The 19,580-nt window shown below is 40.9% G+C and overlaps 2 protein-coding genes across 32 annotated transcripts in view; one reads left to right on the forward strand and one right to left on the reverse strand.

Moving 5' to 3' along the window:
• unc80 (unc80, NALCN channel complex subunit) overlaps nt 1-17,601 on the forward strand; it is an 81,441-nt gene extending 63,840 nt beyond the window's left edge. For all 31 annotated transcript variants that reach the window (XM_067761818.1, XM_067761811.1, XM_067761820.1 and 28 more), the window contains 14 exons: nt 2,847-3,154; nt 3,217-3,401; nt 3,496-3,858; nt 4,153-4,363; nt 4,423-4,755; nt 4,834-5,049; nt 5,104-5,407; nt 11,168-11,472; nt 11,545-11,970; nt 13,744-13,962; nt 14,022-15,482; nt 16,075-16,243; nt 16,309-16,979; nt 17,060-17,601. In XM_067761818.1, the coding sequence (XP_067617919.1) occupies nt 2,847-3,154; nt 3,217-3,401; nt 3,496-3,858; nt 4,153-4,363; nt 4,423-4,755; nt 4,834-5,049; nt 5,104-5,407; nt 11,168-11,472; nt 11,545-11,970; nt 13,744-13,962; nt 14,022-15,482; nt 16,075-16,243; nt 16,309-16,979; nt 17,060-17,284 (5,396 nt within the window). In that variant the 3' untranslated portion in view covers nt 17,285-17,601. The remainder of the gene's footprint in view (nt 1-2,846; nt 3,155-3,216; nt 3,402-3,495; nt 3,859-4,152; nt 4,364-4,422; nt 4,756-4,833; nt 5,050-5,103; nt 5,408-11,167; nt 11,473-11,544; nt 11,971-13,743; nt 13,963-14,021; nt 15,483-16,074; nt 16,244-16,308; nt 16,980-17,059) is intronic.
• YL-1 (Vacuolar protein sorting-associated protein YL-1) lies at nt 17,400-19,165 on the reverse strand. The gene is made up of 5 exons (XM_067761844.1): nt 18,908-19,165; nt 18,718-18,850; nt 18,375-18,660; nt 17,928-18,201; nt 17,400-17,862 (listed from the first exon to the last, which is right to left on the reverse strand). Exons 1-5 carry the CDS (start codon nt 19,039-19,041, stop codon nt 17,655-17,657), a joined length of 1,035 nt encoding a protein of 344 aa, XP_067617945.1. The 5' UTR covers nt 19,042-19,165; the 3' UTR covers nt 17,400-17,654.
• Between the last annotated feature and the right edge of the window lie 415 nt (nt 19,166-19,580).

Raw genomic sequence — 19,580 nt, forward strand, 5'->3', positions numbered from 1 at the left:
GTTTCCAAGATTTTGGGAGGAATACCATTCCGGTTTGCTTCCATTTTTGAGGTATGGCAAGGGAAAACACACAGGTGGAAGATCTACCTTATATACCTAACTTCCTCATAGCCAAGATGAGTTAGCATCAGCATAGCGAGGCCGTTTGGATCAACGGCCGTCTAGATGGCTCCCTCAATTTTTGTGACCTATGTTATAGCCCATCCCCGTTTCCAAAGAATATAGTGCGAACTGTCAGCACCTTTTTCGAGTAGGTGCGAATTTCGGTCCGAGAAACGTTTCTTCCAAAGTCAATTGACACTTAATACAACAATTTGTTATCGGTGTTGATAGACATATGCCGGATATAGATCCGATACTTTACGGAAAGTACCACCTTGGTTAAGAAACTAGTCTGACTATTTCACGAATAATTTGACTACGTCGAACTTCTAAGTCACACCAACGACCCACCACGAAGAACTGGAGCTCTTCTGAGCCGGCTGAAATTGTGTACGTATGCTTTTATATTTGCCGGTATTAGTCTCGTGTTAATGAGGTAGGCAATTGGATTGGAGGAGCTGAGTTACTATACATACAGAAAATTTGCAGGTATAAAGTGCTCCACGCATTTTTTTTATTTATGTTTAACAGTCCAGTCTAATCATGTCAGCATTGAGCTTCCTAATATGGTAATCCCCAGGGCTAAACTGTGGCGCGTGGTCACACTCTCCAGCTATTGCTTGTGCGGTCAAATTCGGAACGAATTTCCGATGTTCTGCCTACAACTGAAAAGGATGCCGAATCGGCATTATGAGTTTTTTTCATTGTATCAAAACTGGCGACCCATTGTTGTTGGCTGCACATGGGCAATCCTTTATTGGGTCAAATGTCATGAATGGTAAAGGACTAAAAGTTTACAGGATAAATCTTATTAGTATTTTTGGAGGTTGACCCCCGAATGTTTAATATAAAATTGATTTTTTATAGATATTAAATAAATCTTTCTTCGAAGGATTATAACTCGTGATACAATAATCCCCGTTTTAAACGGTTTTATTTAGGTTGACTTGACAGGCTGCCCGGCTGCCGTTGTGAACGAATTTTGTAATTAAAATTTAAATAACTGCCCGATAAGCTACAAGCTTGAAACTTGGAATATAGTCCAGAACCCGATGACAATGCAATAATACGAAAAAAATTGTCGCTAGGTGGCGCAAGGATCGAGATATTCACAAAAATCGTATTTGTGGTCCGATTTGGCTCATATTTGGAACACATGATACATACAAGAATAGAAGATGACCTATGAAAAAAATCGCCGCTAGGTGGCGCAAGGATAGAGATATTCACAAAAATAATTTCGAAATAGTAAAAGACTTCGTTTATTTGGGAACCAGCATCAACACTAGCAACAACATCAGCACTGAAATCCAGCGAAGAATCAATCTTGCCAATAAATGCTACTTTGGACTAGGTAGGCAATTGAAAAGTAAAGTCCTCTCTCGGCGAACGAAAATCATACTCTACAAGTCACTTATCGTACCCGTCCTGCTATATGGGGCAGAAGCATGGACCATGACAACAGCAGATGAAGCGGCTTTGGGAGTGTTCGAGAGAAAAGTTAGTTCTTCGAAAGATTTATGGACATCTACGCGTTGGCGATGGCGAGTACCGAAGAAGATTTAATGATGAGCTGTACGAGCTATACGCAAACATCAACATAGTCCAGCGAGTTAAAACGCAGCGGCTGCACTGGCTACGCCATTTTATGCGAATGAAAGATGATGCTCCGGCCAAGAAAGTGTTTCTATCGGAACCCGCCTATGGAAGCAGAGGTAGAGGTCGGCCCCCACTCCGTTGGAAGGACCAGGTGGAAAACGATTTAAACTCCCTTGGTGTGACCAATTGGCGCCGACTGGCGCGCCTTGTTGGACGGCCATAACCGTTTAGACGGTTAAGCGCCAATTAATTAAGTAAGTAAGTGGTCCGATTTGGCTCATATTTGGAACTTATAATACATACAAGAATAGAAAGCGACCTATGAAAAAAATCGCCGCTAGGTGGCGCAAGGATCGAGCTATTCACAAAAATCGTATTTGTGGTCCGACTTGGCTCATATTTGGAACACATAATACATACAAGAATAGAAAGCGACCTAAGAAAAAACCGCCGCTAGGTGGCGCATGGATCGAGATATTAACAAAAATAATATTTGTGGTCCGATTTGGCTCATATTGGGAACACATAATACATACAAGAATAGAAAGCGACCTATGAAAAAATCGCCGCTAGGTGGCGCAATGATCGAGATATTGACAAAAATCGTATTTGTGGTCCGATTTGGCTCATATTTGGAACACATAATACATGCATGAATAGAAAACGACCTATGATGTCCGACTTGGCTCATATTTGGAACAAATATTACATACAGTCCGGTAGAAGTGACATAAAAATATTTTGGAGTTGGAGGAGGGACAAGCATACGTGGCGCAGAGTCGAGTAAAGTCTTTGGAAGGATTATGTATTAAGGACTTATATTGTAACAAATTGTTAGGAAAGAGTCCTTGTAATAATGAGTCACTAAATGAACTAAATAGAATGAGAAATAATAGGCAATTAAATAAAGACTAAAAACTAGAAAATAAAATAATTTAAAAAAATGTTTAAGTTACACGGTTTTATTGAAAACAATACTTACATGAAGTAATAATAATACTAAAAGCTAGAAAATAATTAGGTAGGTCCTAGGTACTAGTCATCACACTTCTCATCAATCTATGGCGTTGATAAGACAATTAAATAAAAGCGTTGGGCGCGTGAAATTTCTAAAAATAAAATCTCTCTATCTTCTTTTTATTAAGTCAAACGCGTGGACTCAATTCAGTCGCGTCGCAAAGTTTCGTCTCTGTCCGATCGCAGTGACACCTCCGAGCAGGGTATGGTGAGTGGTGAGGAATCACCAGGAATTTTGAGTGATGATCAACAGCCCGAATCTCCAACAGACTCCAATGAAACTGATGACACTGCAAAAAATATGCCTTGGCTTAAATCCGTTATAGATCTTATCACAAGTTACAATTACTATTGTTCACACAAAGGCTATTGTCATCCCTATTGTTATAAGCGACATATGCGTGCTTGTACGCGTTTGATAAAGGCGACGAGGAAGGTAAATTAGAAGCTCATATAAGTTTTTCTGGACCCAAATCCAATTATTATATTTATAAATAGGTCTGTGGTGAGGAATTTGGTTTTACATATGATATCGAACATCCCAATGTGGAGCCTACCGTGCCAGTAAGTGCTGCATCTAAGTCCCAACAGGCGCGTTCACGTTCAGCTCGTAAAGTTTCTGAACAGAGTTCAACATATACATCGCCTTCTAAGCGCAAGGATAGTCTCTCGCGACGTGATCGGTAAGCAACCGTTTAGTTGACTTAATCGAAGCTCGATCCAGCAGAGAGCTCAATCGCTTTTTGCTTAACCAAAAAATTGTCTTTCTTATTTAAGTGTTAGCGACGACCCCGATATAGAGATTGCTGAACGGCTTGCTGATGCTTTTCATCAGAAAAAGGAGAAAAAAGAATTGGATGAGCCGGCGATATTGAAGTATCAACGCTTTCACATACGCACACTATTTCATTATCCATTTGCCACGATGTTAAAAGGCGCTGTCATCCTAACCGAAGAAATGGTTATCGAAGCTATGCCAGCCGCTTGGGAGCTACTACTCGATACGAATCAAGATACCGCCTCTGCCAGCGCAGCTGTCTTTTTAATGGGTTCAGTGAAGGCCCAAAATTTCGCATTCGATATAATGCAACGTGCTTTGAAGAGCAAGGATCCAGATGTTCGCATTGGAGCTATACAGAGGTAAGTATGGACGCAACGTTACCGGTAGAGCACCTTTCTAAATTGCTACCTATCGGCAGTGTGATAGAGCTGCCTTTCTCTGCTCGAGGTCTTTCGGGCAAGTTTGAGCACTTTCACACCTTCTCTGAAACGAGTTTATGTACACTTCAAAGTCTTGTTCCTTTCGCAAGAAGTGATTTTAAGAAGACCTGTTGCGGTTTCCGAAGACCTATCACTATCCCTATCCCTAGCCTCATCCATATCCCTATCCCTATCACTAACTATTAGTAATATATATAATTATTTCCTTTTCAGGTATCTCGTACTTTGGAAAAGTCGCTTTCATGTTTGGCCACGCATGGAAGAAAATGCGCACGACCACACTTTTAAAGTACCCCCTGGTGGAATTGAGTTTACTTTACCCTCTCCAAAAATTGGCATCGAAAGTTTGCCAGTAGTTGATCCACCTTGGATGCCAGTGCAGCAAACTAAAGATATGGATGTTACACTCAATCAAGATCGCCATGTAAGCTCAATTCTCCACATTGTTCCATTACAGTCTATAAAACTTGCACTATCTTTCAGCGTTCATTGGTCACAGCAACTAAGAGCCGAAAAATGCAGCAAACCGAGGCCATACGTAATGCTTTACGTCAACAACGTGACAAACAACGCGCCGAACGTCATAGCTTCCTCATCACGACAATACCGATCAGCCAACAAGCATCACACGAACCTGGCATGGAACATGAAGATCACGAAGGTGAAGAGGATTTAGATGGCACACGCATACATATGCATCATGCGCATTCCCTATTTCCTTCGGTGCTTTGCTCGTCCGTAATGCAGATTGTTGGTTGCTTAGATGATGCAGCCATTGGAACGGATGGTAATGCGGTGTATGAGATTGCATATCAGGTGAGTGGTACATTTCGTGAGTTGTACGTCGCTTTAACTAAACCCATAATAAAAATCGTCCTTTCTTTCTTCTTTAAGGCCATTTGGGTTTGTCTTGTTGAGGAGTCAGCTTTATTCTTGCGATATGTCTTTGAACGCTTAACTCGCGATCGTCAAGATCAAATGTTTAAGTTGTTACGTCATTTGATACGGTTTGTGCCACGTTTGCCACAGCAAGCCGCCTTTGCGCTCTACAACTCAATTATTGGTTACATCATGTTCTATGTGCGCTCCTCCAATGAGCATAAGCAGGAGGTACATTTTTTTATCCTAGGTTATGATAGTTAAAAATTGTCATTTCTTTGCTAGCTCGTCGGTTCAGCTCTCTCGGTGCTTTGGATGGTCGTCCACAGCGTTCACGGTATCATGTTTAAAGATCTAAAACAAATTCTTCGTAAAGAGCAGTGTGATGCTTCCATCTTGTTGACGGCCAATGTACCGGCAGCAAAGAAAATTGTCGTACACGGCCCCACAGATGACGATTGTAATATACCATCGCAATTTCCCGTTCAGGAAGATACTTTGTTCTGTCAATTGTTAAAGGAGGCTTTGGACTATTATCCAGTGGATAAAAAGAGCATAAGTCATTACTGTCTGGTAGATTACAAAAGCAGTAAGTTGAAATTTTTGTGGTATGATACTAAAACTTGTTGAGCCTTTGGATTAAGGGTCTTTTATGAGGACGTGCAAACATATTATGTAAAATAAGAAATTGACACCTCATCTTCTCCTTCCTGCTGTAGCGATAAGAAGACTATGCGAAAGTCTTTGGAAATTTCATCGATTTGATGGGAATATGTCGGATATTGATCCGAAAATAGCACAATTAAGGGGCTAGCTTGACCACTTCGGTAACTATTTGATATAACCACGTCGAATATTCACCTTTCATGAGGAACTTGGATCCAGTGCTACGGCTGCTAAGTAAACAGGATAAATCGTGATGACAACTCCTTTGAAAGGTTGCGTTTCTTTAATACCACCCTATTTCTATATATTCCTGGTTTCCAAGAGGAAGGAAGCCCAGTATGATGCCACTACTAATCCCAATCCTATCAAAGATATGTACGGTCTCTTCGGAGGATAAACTTTACTATCTTTTCAAAGAAGTTCGCCCTACATATGTGACTTCGTGGCGGTACCAATCGCTTACAGTTCGGTTTTCGTCATGAGTTTCGATGAGTTTTCAAACAGTTCCAAAACCAAAATTTGTAGATGCCATAAGAACCATAAGAGGTCCATAAAACGCCTTATATTCGCTTTCACATATTGTTGATCTCGTTATGTCAGTGCTGAGAGATGGGACCTTTGACCAAGCTCATGGGTATGCAGTTCTTTTTCGACACGAAAATCCATTCTCAACCGTACCTACACATCGGTCATCTCGTTGCCCTGTCTGTTACGATTCACTGGCAAACAAAGCAGATAAGCGCTATATCGATTTGCCAGATTTATGGCCCACTACACTGACCAACCAAATTGAAGTTATCGTCCTTAACACGATAATCTGAAAAGCCACTTTGTTCATGGTGAGTAATGCTTTACATGATAGCGAAACTCTTATGTAGTTCACCTCGTCTACCTCAAACTACATCAATGCTCAATGCATTGGAACCTTTCCAGTTCCACCGGCATGATCCCACTAATTGCGACACAGGCACGATTCCAGTGTTACTACTTCATGCGTGTATGTTTCTATTTTAAGCACATTTCTGTCGAGTTAATAGAGTGGCATAAGGTCCACAGACTCCACAAACCCTTGACTCTTGATTGAATTCAGTCTGAAAACGAGCCATAGGTTAGGTTAGGTTGAACTGGCCAGTCAATAAAGACCTCACATCGACTGAATGTGTCCATAGTGTTACCAGAATTTGTTTGACGACCAAACGGAAGAACCCCAATCAGGTGCCAGGACATATGCTATAGAATAACTGCGTCCTCTTGGCAAATAATAGCAGTTTTCTAGGACCCAGCTTAATTTCTGCCTCAAGATCTTGCAACCCTGCCTCCCTTAATAGCTGGAGACTTGACCTGGCGAGCGCAGGACATAAACACAGAACGTGCTTAACCGTTTCTTCCTGCAGCTCACACTTCCTACACTTGCTGTTACTGACGAGGCCTAACTTATAAACATGTGACGCCAGAAGGCAGTGTCCAGTCAGTATGCCCATCGTGAGCCTTAAGTCTTCTCTCTTCAGAGATATGAGCCACTTTGTAAGTCTAATATCGTAGGATTTACACATGATCTTGAAATTTTGCAGCTCCGCGCTTTTGTCCACGCCGTTCCTGCTTTGTGGATCATATGCAACTCCTGCCTCTTTTTAATTTCTCCCAAATGGATTGGGACGTCTATCGTTCACTCAGCGAGTGTTGCACCCTCCTCTGCCAACTCATCGGCCTTTTCGTTACCTTTTATCCCTTTATGACAGAGAACTCAGTAAAGTTGTATGGTCCGGCCTGAGCGAACTTTTTCCAATGCTTCTTTGCATTCCAGAACACTTCTTGATGAAGTACTGTGTGATATTATTGCCTTAATCGCAGCCTGACTATCAATATATAAATTGACGCGACTGCAGCTTAACCGTTTGTCGGTCCCTTGGGGTCTATTTGACCACAGGCCACTTTAATTTGTTATAATTATATTTCCTCAATTCTCGCGTATTCCAGCTTCTCGGACATCCCTGAAAACCCAATTATTAACGCTTTCGGAATGAATGGAACCCTACAATAATTTCCTAAAGCCTCATATTTTGACTTAAAGTCTAAACTCACACTTGTTGTCCTTTGGGGTCACACTGACCCCAAGTGCTTTTGAGGAAATATAGGTCTAGTTATTTATCATTCCTTAGAAAAACGTCATTTATTAATAAAAATAAACACAAAATTAGTGGTAAAAATTTAGATTTTCAAACGAATTTAATCCGAATCCATCTTGTTCTCGCTGTGGTCCTCCTCGGCACTTACGCATTTGCCCCGTATCATGCAAGAATGCTCCTTATAAGTGGGTTTCTAGCACCATTTGCAATAAGTGTTTACCTTACGATCATTTGATCGAGGACATTCCGCGCATCGCAAACGTTTCCGAGAATTTGATGGCTCAGACGTCTCTGATACTCCTATCACTGAATATCCCATTTTGCGTATTACACATGCCGCTTATCCTTTACAGATATTGGCGTTCGCCAGACGTTCTACAAGTAGAAATAGTTTGCAGCGTTTCGTAGTGCTCCAATTAGGGAATTTGATGTTATACAAATTTTAAGCAGCTGCGGCAGCAACATCGATCATATTGTAAAAGTTTTTCTCTTGCATGTATATGTAGAAGCCAGCTGATCTAGAGTATCGACGCCGCCTTTATATTGGTTATAGACCTAGATAATGAAAAGCTTATTTTTTTGTTCAGAATCAACCTCGCAAGTGTGATGCAGAGTAGATAGCATGATAACAATTTTTCCTTTTTTTGGAATCTAACTAACCGAAGTAAGATCTTTGTTGAAGCAAGAGATGCTAGTTTCTGCCTGTCTTCCCTTTACTGCTAAAAGCTCTTTGGGTATATCTGCCTTATTCTTCCAAGTTGTTCCTACAATAGTAGTGTGTTGTGTTAGCATTTGCTCAGCTAACTCAACCCTTATGAAAAAACTATCCATTGGTAAACTTCGACCTATAACAAGTATATGAGAAGAGAATAAGCCAATAAATAAGATGTCAGCCGAAGTGAACACTTAACTTTTCGAAGCCACGGCCCATTTATTCTGTTTACTAGGGACATTGCGTAGTTTTGTGCTCTGTCTGTATTTGGTTGATGACCAATATATATTTCGTCTTTCATTGGATAACTGTTTGTTGCGCCACAGCACCAAAATATTTTGATACCGTACTTCCCTGGTCGTACGTCGATGGTAGGTATTGACGGAACGAACAACGCAGTCGAGTTGTCACTAGCTGCTCATCTATAGTTAAATAGGCAGAAGGTTTATATATGTCCTTTAGACAAGCCTGAAACATATCCCAAACAAGAACAGCTCGAAACGCTTCAAGGACATTGTTGCTCGATAAATTGGACGATTCTCAGTCTGATTATATGCTGAAATTAAGAATATCTTGAGCGCATCGGCTGGGTATTCCCTGTTTATCACGTACGATATCTGCTATTTTGGCTGAGTCACTGGGCTGCATCAAGTACTCCATGCACGTCCATTCTTACCATATAGCTGGTCGGCATGAGTTTCTAATGCAGACATTTTACCTTCTTCTTTTTGGGTTTCATCCTCTTCCTCTTCTGAGAAATTTATCACTTCGATATAGTCGCATTCGTCAAAGTCTGAAAACACTTCCACAATATCTTGAGGCACATCTTCACTGAAACCTTCAATTTTTTACTATACCTGCGGTAGCAATTACTGAATTATATGTTTTCACTTCAAACCCAAACACTGAAATGGCGTTAGCAAGATGTAAAAGAAGAAAAATCACATTTCGGGGAATCGCCGTAAAATTTTAAATTTAAAACGGCCAGTATTTAAACAGATTCCTTTTATTTTGTATTGATGTTTCATAGAGACAGCTAACGTGCTTTCATGCATGGGACAGACAAACGGTTAAGCACGCTTCCTCCAGAATGTCTGCTGCTTTCTTCACTACTATAAATTCCGCTTGAAAAACGCTGCAGTAATCTGGCAGCCTGTAATATCTACTTATTTCTGGGTCGACACAGTAAACACCAGACCCAACCCCTTCCATTAATTTTGAACCATCCGTATACACGTGTATAGCATGTTCTACCATTTCTGCACCCAAACGAGCCATAACTTACTCACTTACTTACTTAATTGGCACTTAACCATCTAAACGGTTATGGCCGTCCAACAAGGCGCGCCAGTCGCTCCGCCAACCGGCGCCAATTGGTCACACCAAGGGAGTTTAAATCGTTTTCCACCTAGTCCTTCCAACGGAGTGGGGGGCCGCCCTCTACCTCTGCTTCTATAGGTGGGTTCCGATAGAAACACTTTCTTGGCCGGAGCGTCGTCTTTCATTTGCATAACATGGCCTAGCCAACGCAGCCGCTGCGTTTTAATTCGCTGGACTATGTTGATGTCTGCGTATGGCTCGTACAGCTCATCATTAAATCTTCTTCGGTACTCGCCATCGCTAACGCGTAGAGGTCCATAAATCTTTCGAAGAACTTTTCTCTCGAACACTCCCAAAGCCGCTTTATCTGCTGTTGTCATGGTCCATGCTTCTGCCCCATATAGCAGGACGGGTACGATAAGTGACTTGTAGAGTGTAATTTTCGATCGCCGAGAGAGGACTTTACTTTTAAATTGCCTACCTAGTCCAAAGTAGCATTTATTGGCAAGATTGATTCTTCGCTCGATTTCAGTGCTGATGTTGTTGCTAGTGTTGATGCTGGTTCCCAAATAAACAAAGTCTTTTACTATTTCGAAATTATGGCTGCCAACCGTAGCGTGGTTGCCACGGCGCGTATGCGCTGACTCTTTGCTCGATGACAGCAGGTACTTCGTTTTGTCCTCATTCACCATCAAACCCATCTTTACCGCTTCGTTTTCCAGTTTGGAGTAAGCAGAACTAACAGCGCGGGCGTTTAAGCCGATGATATGAATGTCATCAGCATATGCCAGTAATTGCACGCTTTTATAGTATATTGTTCCAGTGCGGCTAAGTTCTGCAGCTAGTATAATTTTCTCCAGCATCAAATTAAAGAAATCGCACGATAGGGGGTCACCCTGTCTGAAACCTCGTTTATTTTCGAACGGCTCGGAGAGGTCCTTCCCAATTCTGACTGAGCTGATGGTGTTGCTCAACGTCATTTTGCACAGCCGTATAAGTTTTGCGGAGAAACCAAATTCAGACATATAGGCAGCTCCTTTTCGTGCTGTCGAAGGCGGCTTTAAAGTCGACGAAGAGGTGATGTGTGTCAATTCCAGCCATAACTACGAGGATATTAAGGCCGACCATCTCTTCTGTTCCTTCAGCCTTTCGAATGCCAACTATATCTTCTGCCGCTCTTCTTAGGAAACTATTAAGCATAATGTTCAGACAGTTCTAGGAACCAAATTTAATTTGGATACCTTTGTTTAGAGGAACATTTCGTACGTCTTTGATTTTAAGAGGTAACTACACACCCAAACGAAGTTTCGCGGGGTCAGAAAAGTCATTCCCGCTATACTTGTGCTAATACCAGTCCCGTTGATATCACTGGAATGTTCAGAGTTTAAATCGGGCAAAAGACTGCCCATGTCCGCACATTCCCCTAAACCTTCTGGTATAGTTTTTACGCTTACAATAACAATATGTCATTACGGTTCCCATTGATTCCTCAAAACATTGCTATTAATTTTATCTTCTCTTTCAGATAAAATTCTCAATCCAAATTGGTATATACGCGACTTGTACTTCTTTAAACGTTCACAATATCCGGAAGTGCGTTTGGTACTTTTGAAACCGGAAGACTCCTTCTTGGCCTTACAAAAGCAGGAGCTTACAAAGAAATTTGTCGAAATAGGTAAGGTCCATTTGACTTGGGCTATTTTGAAGAATGTAGATATGGTGGTGCAGCGTGTGGTCTTTCTACATGAGGAACTTATGAAATTGCCCTCATTTCCACGCAAAGCATTGGAAGTGGATCTGGATCTACATCAGGGCGGTGAATATGGCAAGGTAATTTAAATATATTTACAGCCACATTTACTCCTTCTCGATAAACTTTTATATAACCTTCAATCTTTTTAGGTCCTCCTCGGTCTTGATGTACTCCACAAATTTATGTGGGTGCGCTTAATTGCTCGTATGTTCGAAGCGATGGCCGGTAATTTCGCCTACTCTGCCGATATACAACTATTCTTGAATGTGCTTTCTGGCGCTGCTATTCTGCATGCGGAGGACTCTTGCATTATGCGTTATGTAATGGCGACCTATATAAATGCGGCCTTTAATTTTAAAAATATATTTTCAACGAATGGCTATTTTATGATTATGCCAACACTTTTGCAAGTCTATTCGCTACATCAAACCAACAAATTGATCACAACCACCATTGAGTATGCGGTAAAGCAGTTCTATTTGCTCAATCGAAAACCTTTCATATTGCAAATGTTCGGTTCGGTATCGGCAATACTCGACACAGACGAAGATGGTACCTATGGGGAGGCGCATAAGGTCAGTCAAGTTAAATTTCGATTTGTAGTAGTTGGTTTTGCTGTTTTTATGCCAGCATTGAGCCCATCTTAGACTGGACATCTGCTCATAAATTATCATAATGGCGCAGGAAACCTGTTATTTCGTAGCTTTGGAAACAGAGGAAAAGTGGTATTGGATGAGTTAAAGGGGCATACGGGAAATATGTTGTGCCAGTGTAATTTGGATCTCTGAAGGTAATCGTTTCCATCAGTTCTATGAGACGCGGACTTAAATTGGCCCAGAATGTAACTAAGACTTGTAATCGCTATTGTGGGCAGATTTGTGTGACCAAACTAGTGTTTCGCCTTAAGATGAGGTGCGGCGATGGAGTTCTTACATCGGCTTGCAAATTCATCCACTGCATTCTAGATGGCGACCCTAGTTCATAACCGGCCATCCGATGGCCTTATATGTTGTCAGAAACGTCGTTTTCCCCTTCGCTAAGTCCTGCCAGCGAGTAACTTCAGGTTAGTTGAGGTCCAAACTCTAGCGTCAATATCATGAAGTTGACGGCTAGACTTCATTCTTCAATCACAGAGACATTAATCCGTGAAAGAAGAAAAATATGAGCTTTGCCGTAGACTAATTCGGTAGCAAACGCATTATTGGAACAAAGCAAATTGTCTCACCTTTTGGTTAAAAAATTCTTAAATTCTTCCTTGCCCACTATTCGTATACTTAGCTCACTATTTCCGCGGTCTCGAAGACTTTGAGAAGTGTTGCTAAAGGAAAAGGATTTCCCTGAATAAAACTTTCACGCTCTGGTATGTGTTAGCACCTTTGGGTTAAGGCCTTTTTAGATATCGTAAGTCATTCTGCGAAAGTAGTTAATGTCATCAGAACTATACGTATTCCAGACTGATTGAACATTCTGCATTGAACCCTTTGGAAGTCAGTTATACTTATTCAAGATCTCTAAAATGGAAGTCCCTCTGACGTAGAATTTCAAATACTAGCTTAACGTGTATTATTCCATTCGTATAACATGACCTACCTAGCGAAACCTTTGGAATTTGATTCGCTGCGCTATCTTCATATCTGCGTAAAGCCCATATAGCTCATCGTTACTCCACGTCGGCATCACGTACAGGATCATAAATCTTCCTGAGAACTTTTCTCTCAAACACTCCGATCTTCTCTCGCCTTCCTTTGGAAATAGTTTTCACAAATCTTTGAAATTTGGAATATTATATTACAATTGGATCGTCTCCGAGATCAGGACGGAAACAGCTCTCTTAGGTAAAATTAAAAAATGTATTTAAATTTTAAAAGACTTACAGTAGCTGCGGTTGTGGGGCACTTCTCTTCGTCTTCTAGCTTATATTCATAACCTTATAATATACTTCACTAGGGGGAAGATATTAGGCCGAGCTTCTCTTCCAATTTGGTAGTGCCACTTTTTTCATTGTTTCCTACAAATTGGCGAGACGATTTTATGGCGCTTAGAAATCCCTTTTCTTAAGAATTTTGACATTGCTTTTCCCGGGACTTGACCCAGCTTACCTACAGTTCCGTTTGAATTTCACTATGAAATCAGAGAAGGCGTTTTAAAGTAAAACAGTATCCAAGTGGGAAGGTCCATTACAAGTTGAACTGGGATCCGTGTGGGCTACTAACAAACTATCATTCTTATAACCACTTTGCTCAAAGTACTCTGCTTCTAACTTCACCCCAGAAAGGCGCTCAGAGCTCGAAATAACTCTTTTACTCTCAAGAGAACTATGTTACTCCAAAGAACTGAGTTTTTTTCAGGTACAATCGAGCTGCTTATTCAACCTATTGCTTAGTTTGGAAGATCCTTCGCCCGATCCATTAAATATCGGTGAACTTGTGAAAGAACCCAAACCACTGAAAGCAATCGACTTCTGCTATCACGATGAGGATGGTGACGTTACAGTGCTGGACTGCATCACACTATGCGTAATGGTGGTTTCATACTCCGCCGAGAGCACACGTGGTTATCAAATGCTGGTTTGTAGCTTAAATTATAGACAAAATAAATTTATATTTCCATAAAATGTTTCCCTCAGATCATTTTAGAAGCCATTCTGCCATGCTATCTTCAACAAATTCAATCCCCAAGCTACATTCCCCTGCAAGGAAAATCTGAACGTGATATCATTCTACAGCTGGCTGTTGCTATACGCACCATGGTGCACAATTGTGAGGGTTTGGCAAAGAGTTACAATGGTCCTTACCGCAACAGCCCAGAGCATAAGGGTTCATCACAACGAAACTGCAGTCGGGGTCCACCTTGTTCACCGGGTCTTGACTTTGAGGAGGAATCACATTCGAAATATGTGAATGATCCACGTACCAAAAATATAATGGATATCTGCGAAGACTCGGAAATGATACGTACAGAGTATCGACGTCCACGTGATGTACTACTATCAGTGGTGGGGGATTTTCTTAGTAAATCCAGTACACGTCTAATGGAATTATCGAAAAAGTTGCCGAGCGATAACAAACCCACGGAGGTATTAGACGCAAAGTGTCATATTCGTTTGGCTGAAATTGCGCATTCATTACTAAAAGTCTCACCTTACGATCCCGAATCTATGGCTTGTCGTGGTCTACAGCGGTATATGCAGGCAATTCTTCCTCGTGCCGAGTGGTCAAATGATGCATTACGTAATTCTCTGATCACTATACTGAGACGTGTTGATAAGGTATTTTTGAAAATATCAAAGAAACCTTCCATTCGCCGCAACACAGATTGGGAAGCAGCAGCTGGTTTGCTAAAAGGCATACATGAGACGATTGTACGGCATCCTTACGTACTACATTGGCAACAGATGAAAACATTGATAAGCACCGTGCAAAATTTAATTGTAAACGAAGGAACGAATGCCGGCGAAGGTGGTGTGTCAAGCGCAGGTGCTGCTTTGATGTCTCAGAATCCTCCGGCCTTCTTTTGTTCAACAGTCGTGCGTTTGGTCGCACTACAAGTGGTTAGTCCAGTAGATTGTTTCTCGTTAATACAAATATGTGGTGGTAGCGAATTTGCCACACAAGAAAAGGCCGAAGGTTTTCTAATGCATTTGATTATGCCACTGTGCTTGAAGGTATGCTCAGGTCGTGGGGTCTCCGATATTGGGGATCTTAAGATGACCGATGTCTCCTTTCTGTTAACTGTTGTGCTTAATGCAATGAGCCCACCGGCTGGGCGCACCGGTCAGGCGGTTATTCAAACCAATCGTGTTGGTGGTGATCTGCGTGCTGGATCGTTGACATTTACTGGAAGTCGCGATGCCAAGCGACCTGCTCGCATATCTGGTTCTTTATATCAGGCCGCCTTTTTGGCTTTACGTATTGTATGTATTTGCTTTGAAAGTCGCTTATCAAATGAATGGCCACGAATTGTACGTGTGATGCGAGATTTAGGACGACGAAATGAAGCTGCTCCGGATCTTTGGAGTTTTCTCGAATTTGTAGTGACTCATAGGACACCATTGTACATAGCTTTGATGTCGTTCATTTTACATAAGGTATGTAGTATGTATCTATCTGCCCTTACATATTTTTAGATTTTTGATTTTAACATTTCATACTTTATAATAAGCATCACTGCCCGCTTATAGAGTATATTTCTTCTCCGTCCGAATGTAAGACTTTTTGTGGTTTTTCGTAACTCGGCCAAAGAATTTCGAATATCGTGTTACGGATACCATTCATAGACTTCAGTGTACAACACAACCATTACATCTACTACTTATTGTAAGAAATATTAGCTGTGTGTCTGCGGACCTCGTGATCTTAATAAAACAAATTCTTGTGGTATAGGTCGTTACACCACAGACTTCTTAAATTCATAAGTTTCATACATAATGATTCAGTCACGGTTTTTTCCCAAACCCTCTTTTTTACTTATTTTGTCACAGCAGTGTTTTATGATGTTCACCATGAGTTTCGCCATTCTTATCTCAATGGCGGAAAGGCTCAGGTCTGAGCCCGGGCTGTCTTCCTTGGATTCTAGTGATATCTTATACTATTTTTATTACGATTAGTGTTTCTAGCTTAATAACTCCGTTCCACCAAATCTTCCTTTTACATATTTTGTGCACTTTTCGCTGTTAACAGATTTCCCAGCCACCAATTGGAGACCATGAACGTCATATGCAATTCATAATACGAGAGCGCCTTCGTGGCATGCCACCTCAAGGAGGGATCAAGTCAAAAGGTGCACTTTTGCTGGAGTTAGCTAGGGAACTTAAAGATTTACGAGACGAACTGGAGCAGAAACGATATGGTATGTAGACGTGATTTCTTTCTGGTTACACTGTAAAATAAAAATATATTCCACTTCTGATTTAGATCGTGAGTGCTCCGATCAAAAGAAAACTGATACTCCCGCCGCAACGAGCACTGCCGAAACACACAAATCGCAACAGCGACCATCACTTATTTCCATTTTCACGGGTACCACGACCGGCCAGGCAACGCATTCTCATATCTCCGCAGCGCCGATTGATTCACGTAGTGGTTCTGGTGGTATTTGTACACCCAGCGATACTCTCTCTCAACAAACATTGCATCCTCCACGTGAATCACTGTCGAGTAGTTCTACCGGACGCGATCATCACACAAGTGAGAGTCAAAGTGCTGAAAATGCAGCTGGTTCTGTACCAACTCTGGGTGGCGGCACAGCAGCGGTTGGCGGCGCGCCTACCGGTTCAAGTCATGGTACAAGTTCGAGCACAATGGCTTCCGCTCTTCCGGCAACAGTAATGTCCCAGCTTTCGCACTCGCAATCACTACAACAAGCACCATTTAAAGCTCAACCACCGAAATTACGTTTTGTATCGAGTGTTGAATTTCGACATTCCTCGGGCGAAACATCCACCACACCGCTTTCCCCTGAAAGCCCCGCAGAAGATAGTTCGGGTGACCATACACGATCACGTTTGCAACGTTCAAAGGCATCCAGTCGCAAAACTTTCCGTTTGAGGCGTAGTCGTCTTACACCTATGGAGCCACCGAGTATTGTGAGTATAGTATATTATGATTGGGATATTTTCATGGAAACTAGAGTACATTCTCATTGATTTTTTATGTTATTTCGCAGGTTACGCAAATATCACAGGAGGAACATCCAAAGGCTATCGGCGAGATTTCGTGGGACTCTGTATCACAAACATCGTCTACATCGGGTTATCGCGATAACAATAGTTTGCAGACCGGTTTACTTTCACCGGATGGTTCATTAGTTGGCATGACCCTTGGACGTTCGCCATCACAACATTCGTTGTTAATGGTTTTTGAAGGACATGACGAAGACACACTCATTTAACAATCACAGTCCAGCCCGACGACACAGACTGATGAGTGAGATACGAATGGCCATTTAGATGATCGGTTAACCCAAACGTTTGATGCCCAATATTTATGGGGATGGTAGACTGAAATTGTTCTTCGTCGGATGTGTTTATTTTTATCTCTAAAAGAGTACTCTTAAGTACAATCTGCTATTTCTATAGCTTAGTTGAAATATTATTGTATACATATTTATACATATATGTACTATTATTAGGTAAAATTGTATTACATATGATATAATGAAATATACATAAACAGAACAATTATGATTACAATGTGCCAACAGGGAAATATCTATGTAATTGAGTTTCATTGTAGTGGCATGGCTTAGGCTAAGTTTAATATTATGTGTTTGGATTTACTTTGCTAGCAGCAGCTTTTACACGATTTTCTTTAACAATCTTGCGCCATTCCAACCATTTAGCCACGTCTGGATTTTCTGTATTGCCGCGCTCTTCTAATTGCAAATAGTAAGCTTCACGCAAGATTTTAAAAACTTGCATGCTATAGTATGGCTGCTGAGTAACGGGATCAAAGTAACGAGCAGGTAATCTAAAAGCCATGAAATGAAATTTTACTATTATTTGTATACCAAATATATATAGAGATTCCAGCACCTCGTGATTGGGCATAAATGTCCAGTGGTATTATTTAAGCGCTTCGGTTTGAAAACGGACTGAAAGACTTTATCGTTTAGATCATTTTCAAGTGTTATAAATGTGCGCTCGAATTTCCCCGCCGTATCTGTAGAATCAGTAGTTGTATTAGCGCCTTTTGTAGGTTTGCGTACCACGGGCATTGTTATTGAATGATAACGAATCATTGGTCCTGTGTACACGCGTTTAGTAGGTCGCGTCTTTTTCTTTTCCAATTCCATTTTTTGAAATTTCTCTGTAATTATATAGCAGCGTATTAACTTAAAAAGTGTTTATATTAGGATTTAAGGATATGGGTTAAAATTTGGACAATAGATATCTTGTCCCTAAGGCAATCCTACCAAAGATGATTATACAGCCTAATTTTTTCCCTTTCAGTGCTTACATACTTTTTAAAAATATTCGTACCCAAAGATTTGATGTTTTCCTCCTCAGTTACTACCGCCTCTGCCAGCAATTCTTCCTGCGTAGGCATATATTCTTCTACCTTTTTCACACGCTTCTTCTTTTTGCGAGCATCATCCATTTCCTTCAAGCGTATCTTAGTGGCTTGGGTTTTTATAGCGGTTGATGCTCTTATGGATTTCCGGCCAGAATCGATTATAGTAAATTTGGGTCTTGGCCGTTTTACTAATTTAGTAGCTTTTCTTTTAGGCGCCGCTGCTACTTCCTTCTTTGCAACAGGTTTCGGCTCCTAATACGGGGTAAAAAGTTATATAGATATGCTAAATATAAATACACTCGGTCTCACTTTATATGCTTTTGTGTTCACACCGCCTCGCTTTCGCTTTTTATCGGGCGCTTCTTCCGTGTCAGAAACGGGTTCATCATTTTCATCTATACTAAAATCGGAATCTACCACATCTTCCTCTTCATCTTTTTGTCTATAAAAATGTGATATTTAAATTTTTCTATAATTATAATCATCAGAAGTATCATACACGTATTCTTGATCTTGCTCCTCATCTTCAAAGCCGCCATAAGAAGTTTTATAAAATTCGTCCTCCTCTTCTTCATTGAGCAGCTTCGCTATCTTGTTGCCAGCATTGGAACGACGGGAACGAGTTGCCGCCATTATAGTGAGCCGCTATTATATAAATCAGCTAATATTTATATTTTTAAATTAGCCTTAGTTTGCCAGGATTAAAAATGTTTATCTCAATTTTTTGTTTACGATCAGCTGTTTGAATATACAAAGCTGCCATGTACATCCAACGTTTTCATAAGCTATCGATAACATCCAACAAAAAGATTTTTATTAACGTGTTTTACAATTTTTTTTGTATAAGAAAATAAAACGTATGATATAATTAGAAATTAAATATGAAATACGTGTTTTATTTTATTTCATTTTGGTAATAGTCTAGAAGTATTAACGAAAAATGACCCCGGGTCCCTCAGAAACCGGGGGTGCGATCCATAGTAGTTTTGCGCAGAATATCATTCTGCATTGGCGGCCTTCGGCCGCGCTTATAAAAAAATACCCTGGCCGGTCCACCAATGGGCTGGGATCAAAATTAAATGCGTGAAAAATCCCTTTGTTCACAAAATTGTTTTCAGTGCACAACAAAATTACTACAACCACTTGAAAATTGCCAACTTGAAGTGCAAATA

The sequence above is a fragment of the Eurosta solidaginis genome, chromosome 1 (assembly GCF_040869045.1).
Source record: "Eurosta solidaginis isolate ZX-2024a chromosome 1, ASM4086904v1, whole genome shotgun sequence".
Classification (NCBI taxonomy): domain Eukaryota; kingdom Metazoa; phylum Arthropoda; class Insecta; order Diptera; family Tephritidae; genus Eurosta; species Eurosta solidaginis.

What these genes read in the sequence shown, in the direction of transcription:
- YL-1 (XM_067761844.1), bottom strand. Translation starts at nt 19,041, where the DNA reads ATGGCGGCAACTCGTTCCCGTCGTTCCAATGCTGGCAACAAGATAGCG. An exon ending in TGAACACAAAAGCATATAAA is followed by an intron (nt 18,661 to 18,717) that starts GTGAGACCGAGT and finishes ACCCCGTATTAG; the next exon opens with GAGCCGAAACCTGTTGCAAA. An exon ending in CATTTATGCCCAATCACGAG is followed by an intron (nt 17,863 to 17,927) that starts GTGCTGGAATCT and finishes CATGGCTTTTAG; the next exon opens with ATTACCTGCTCGTTACTTTG.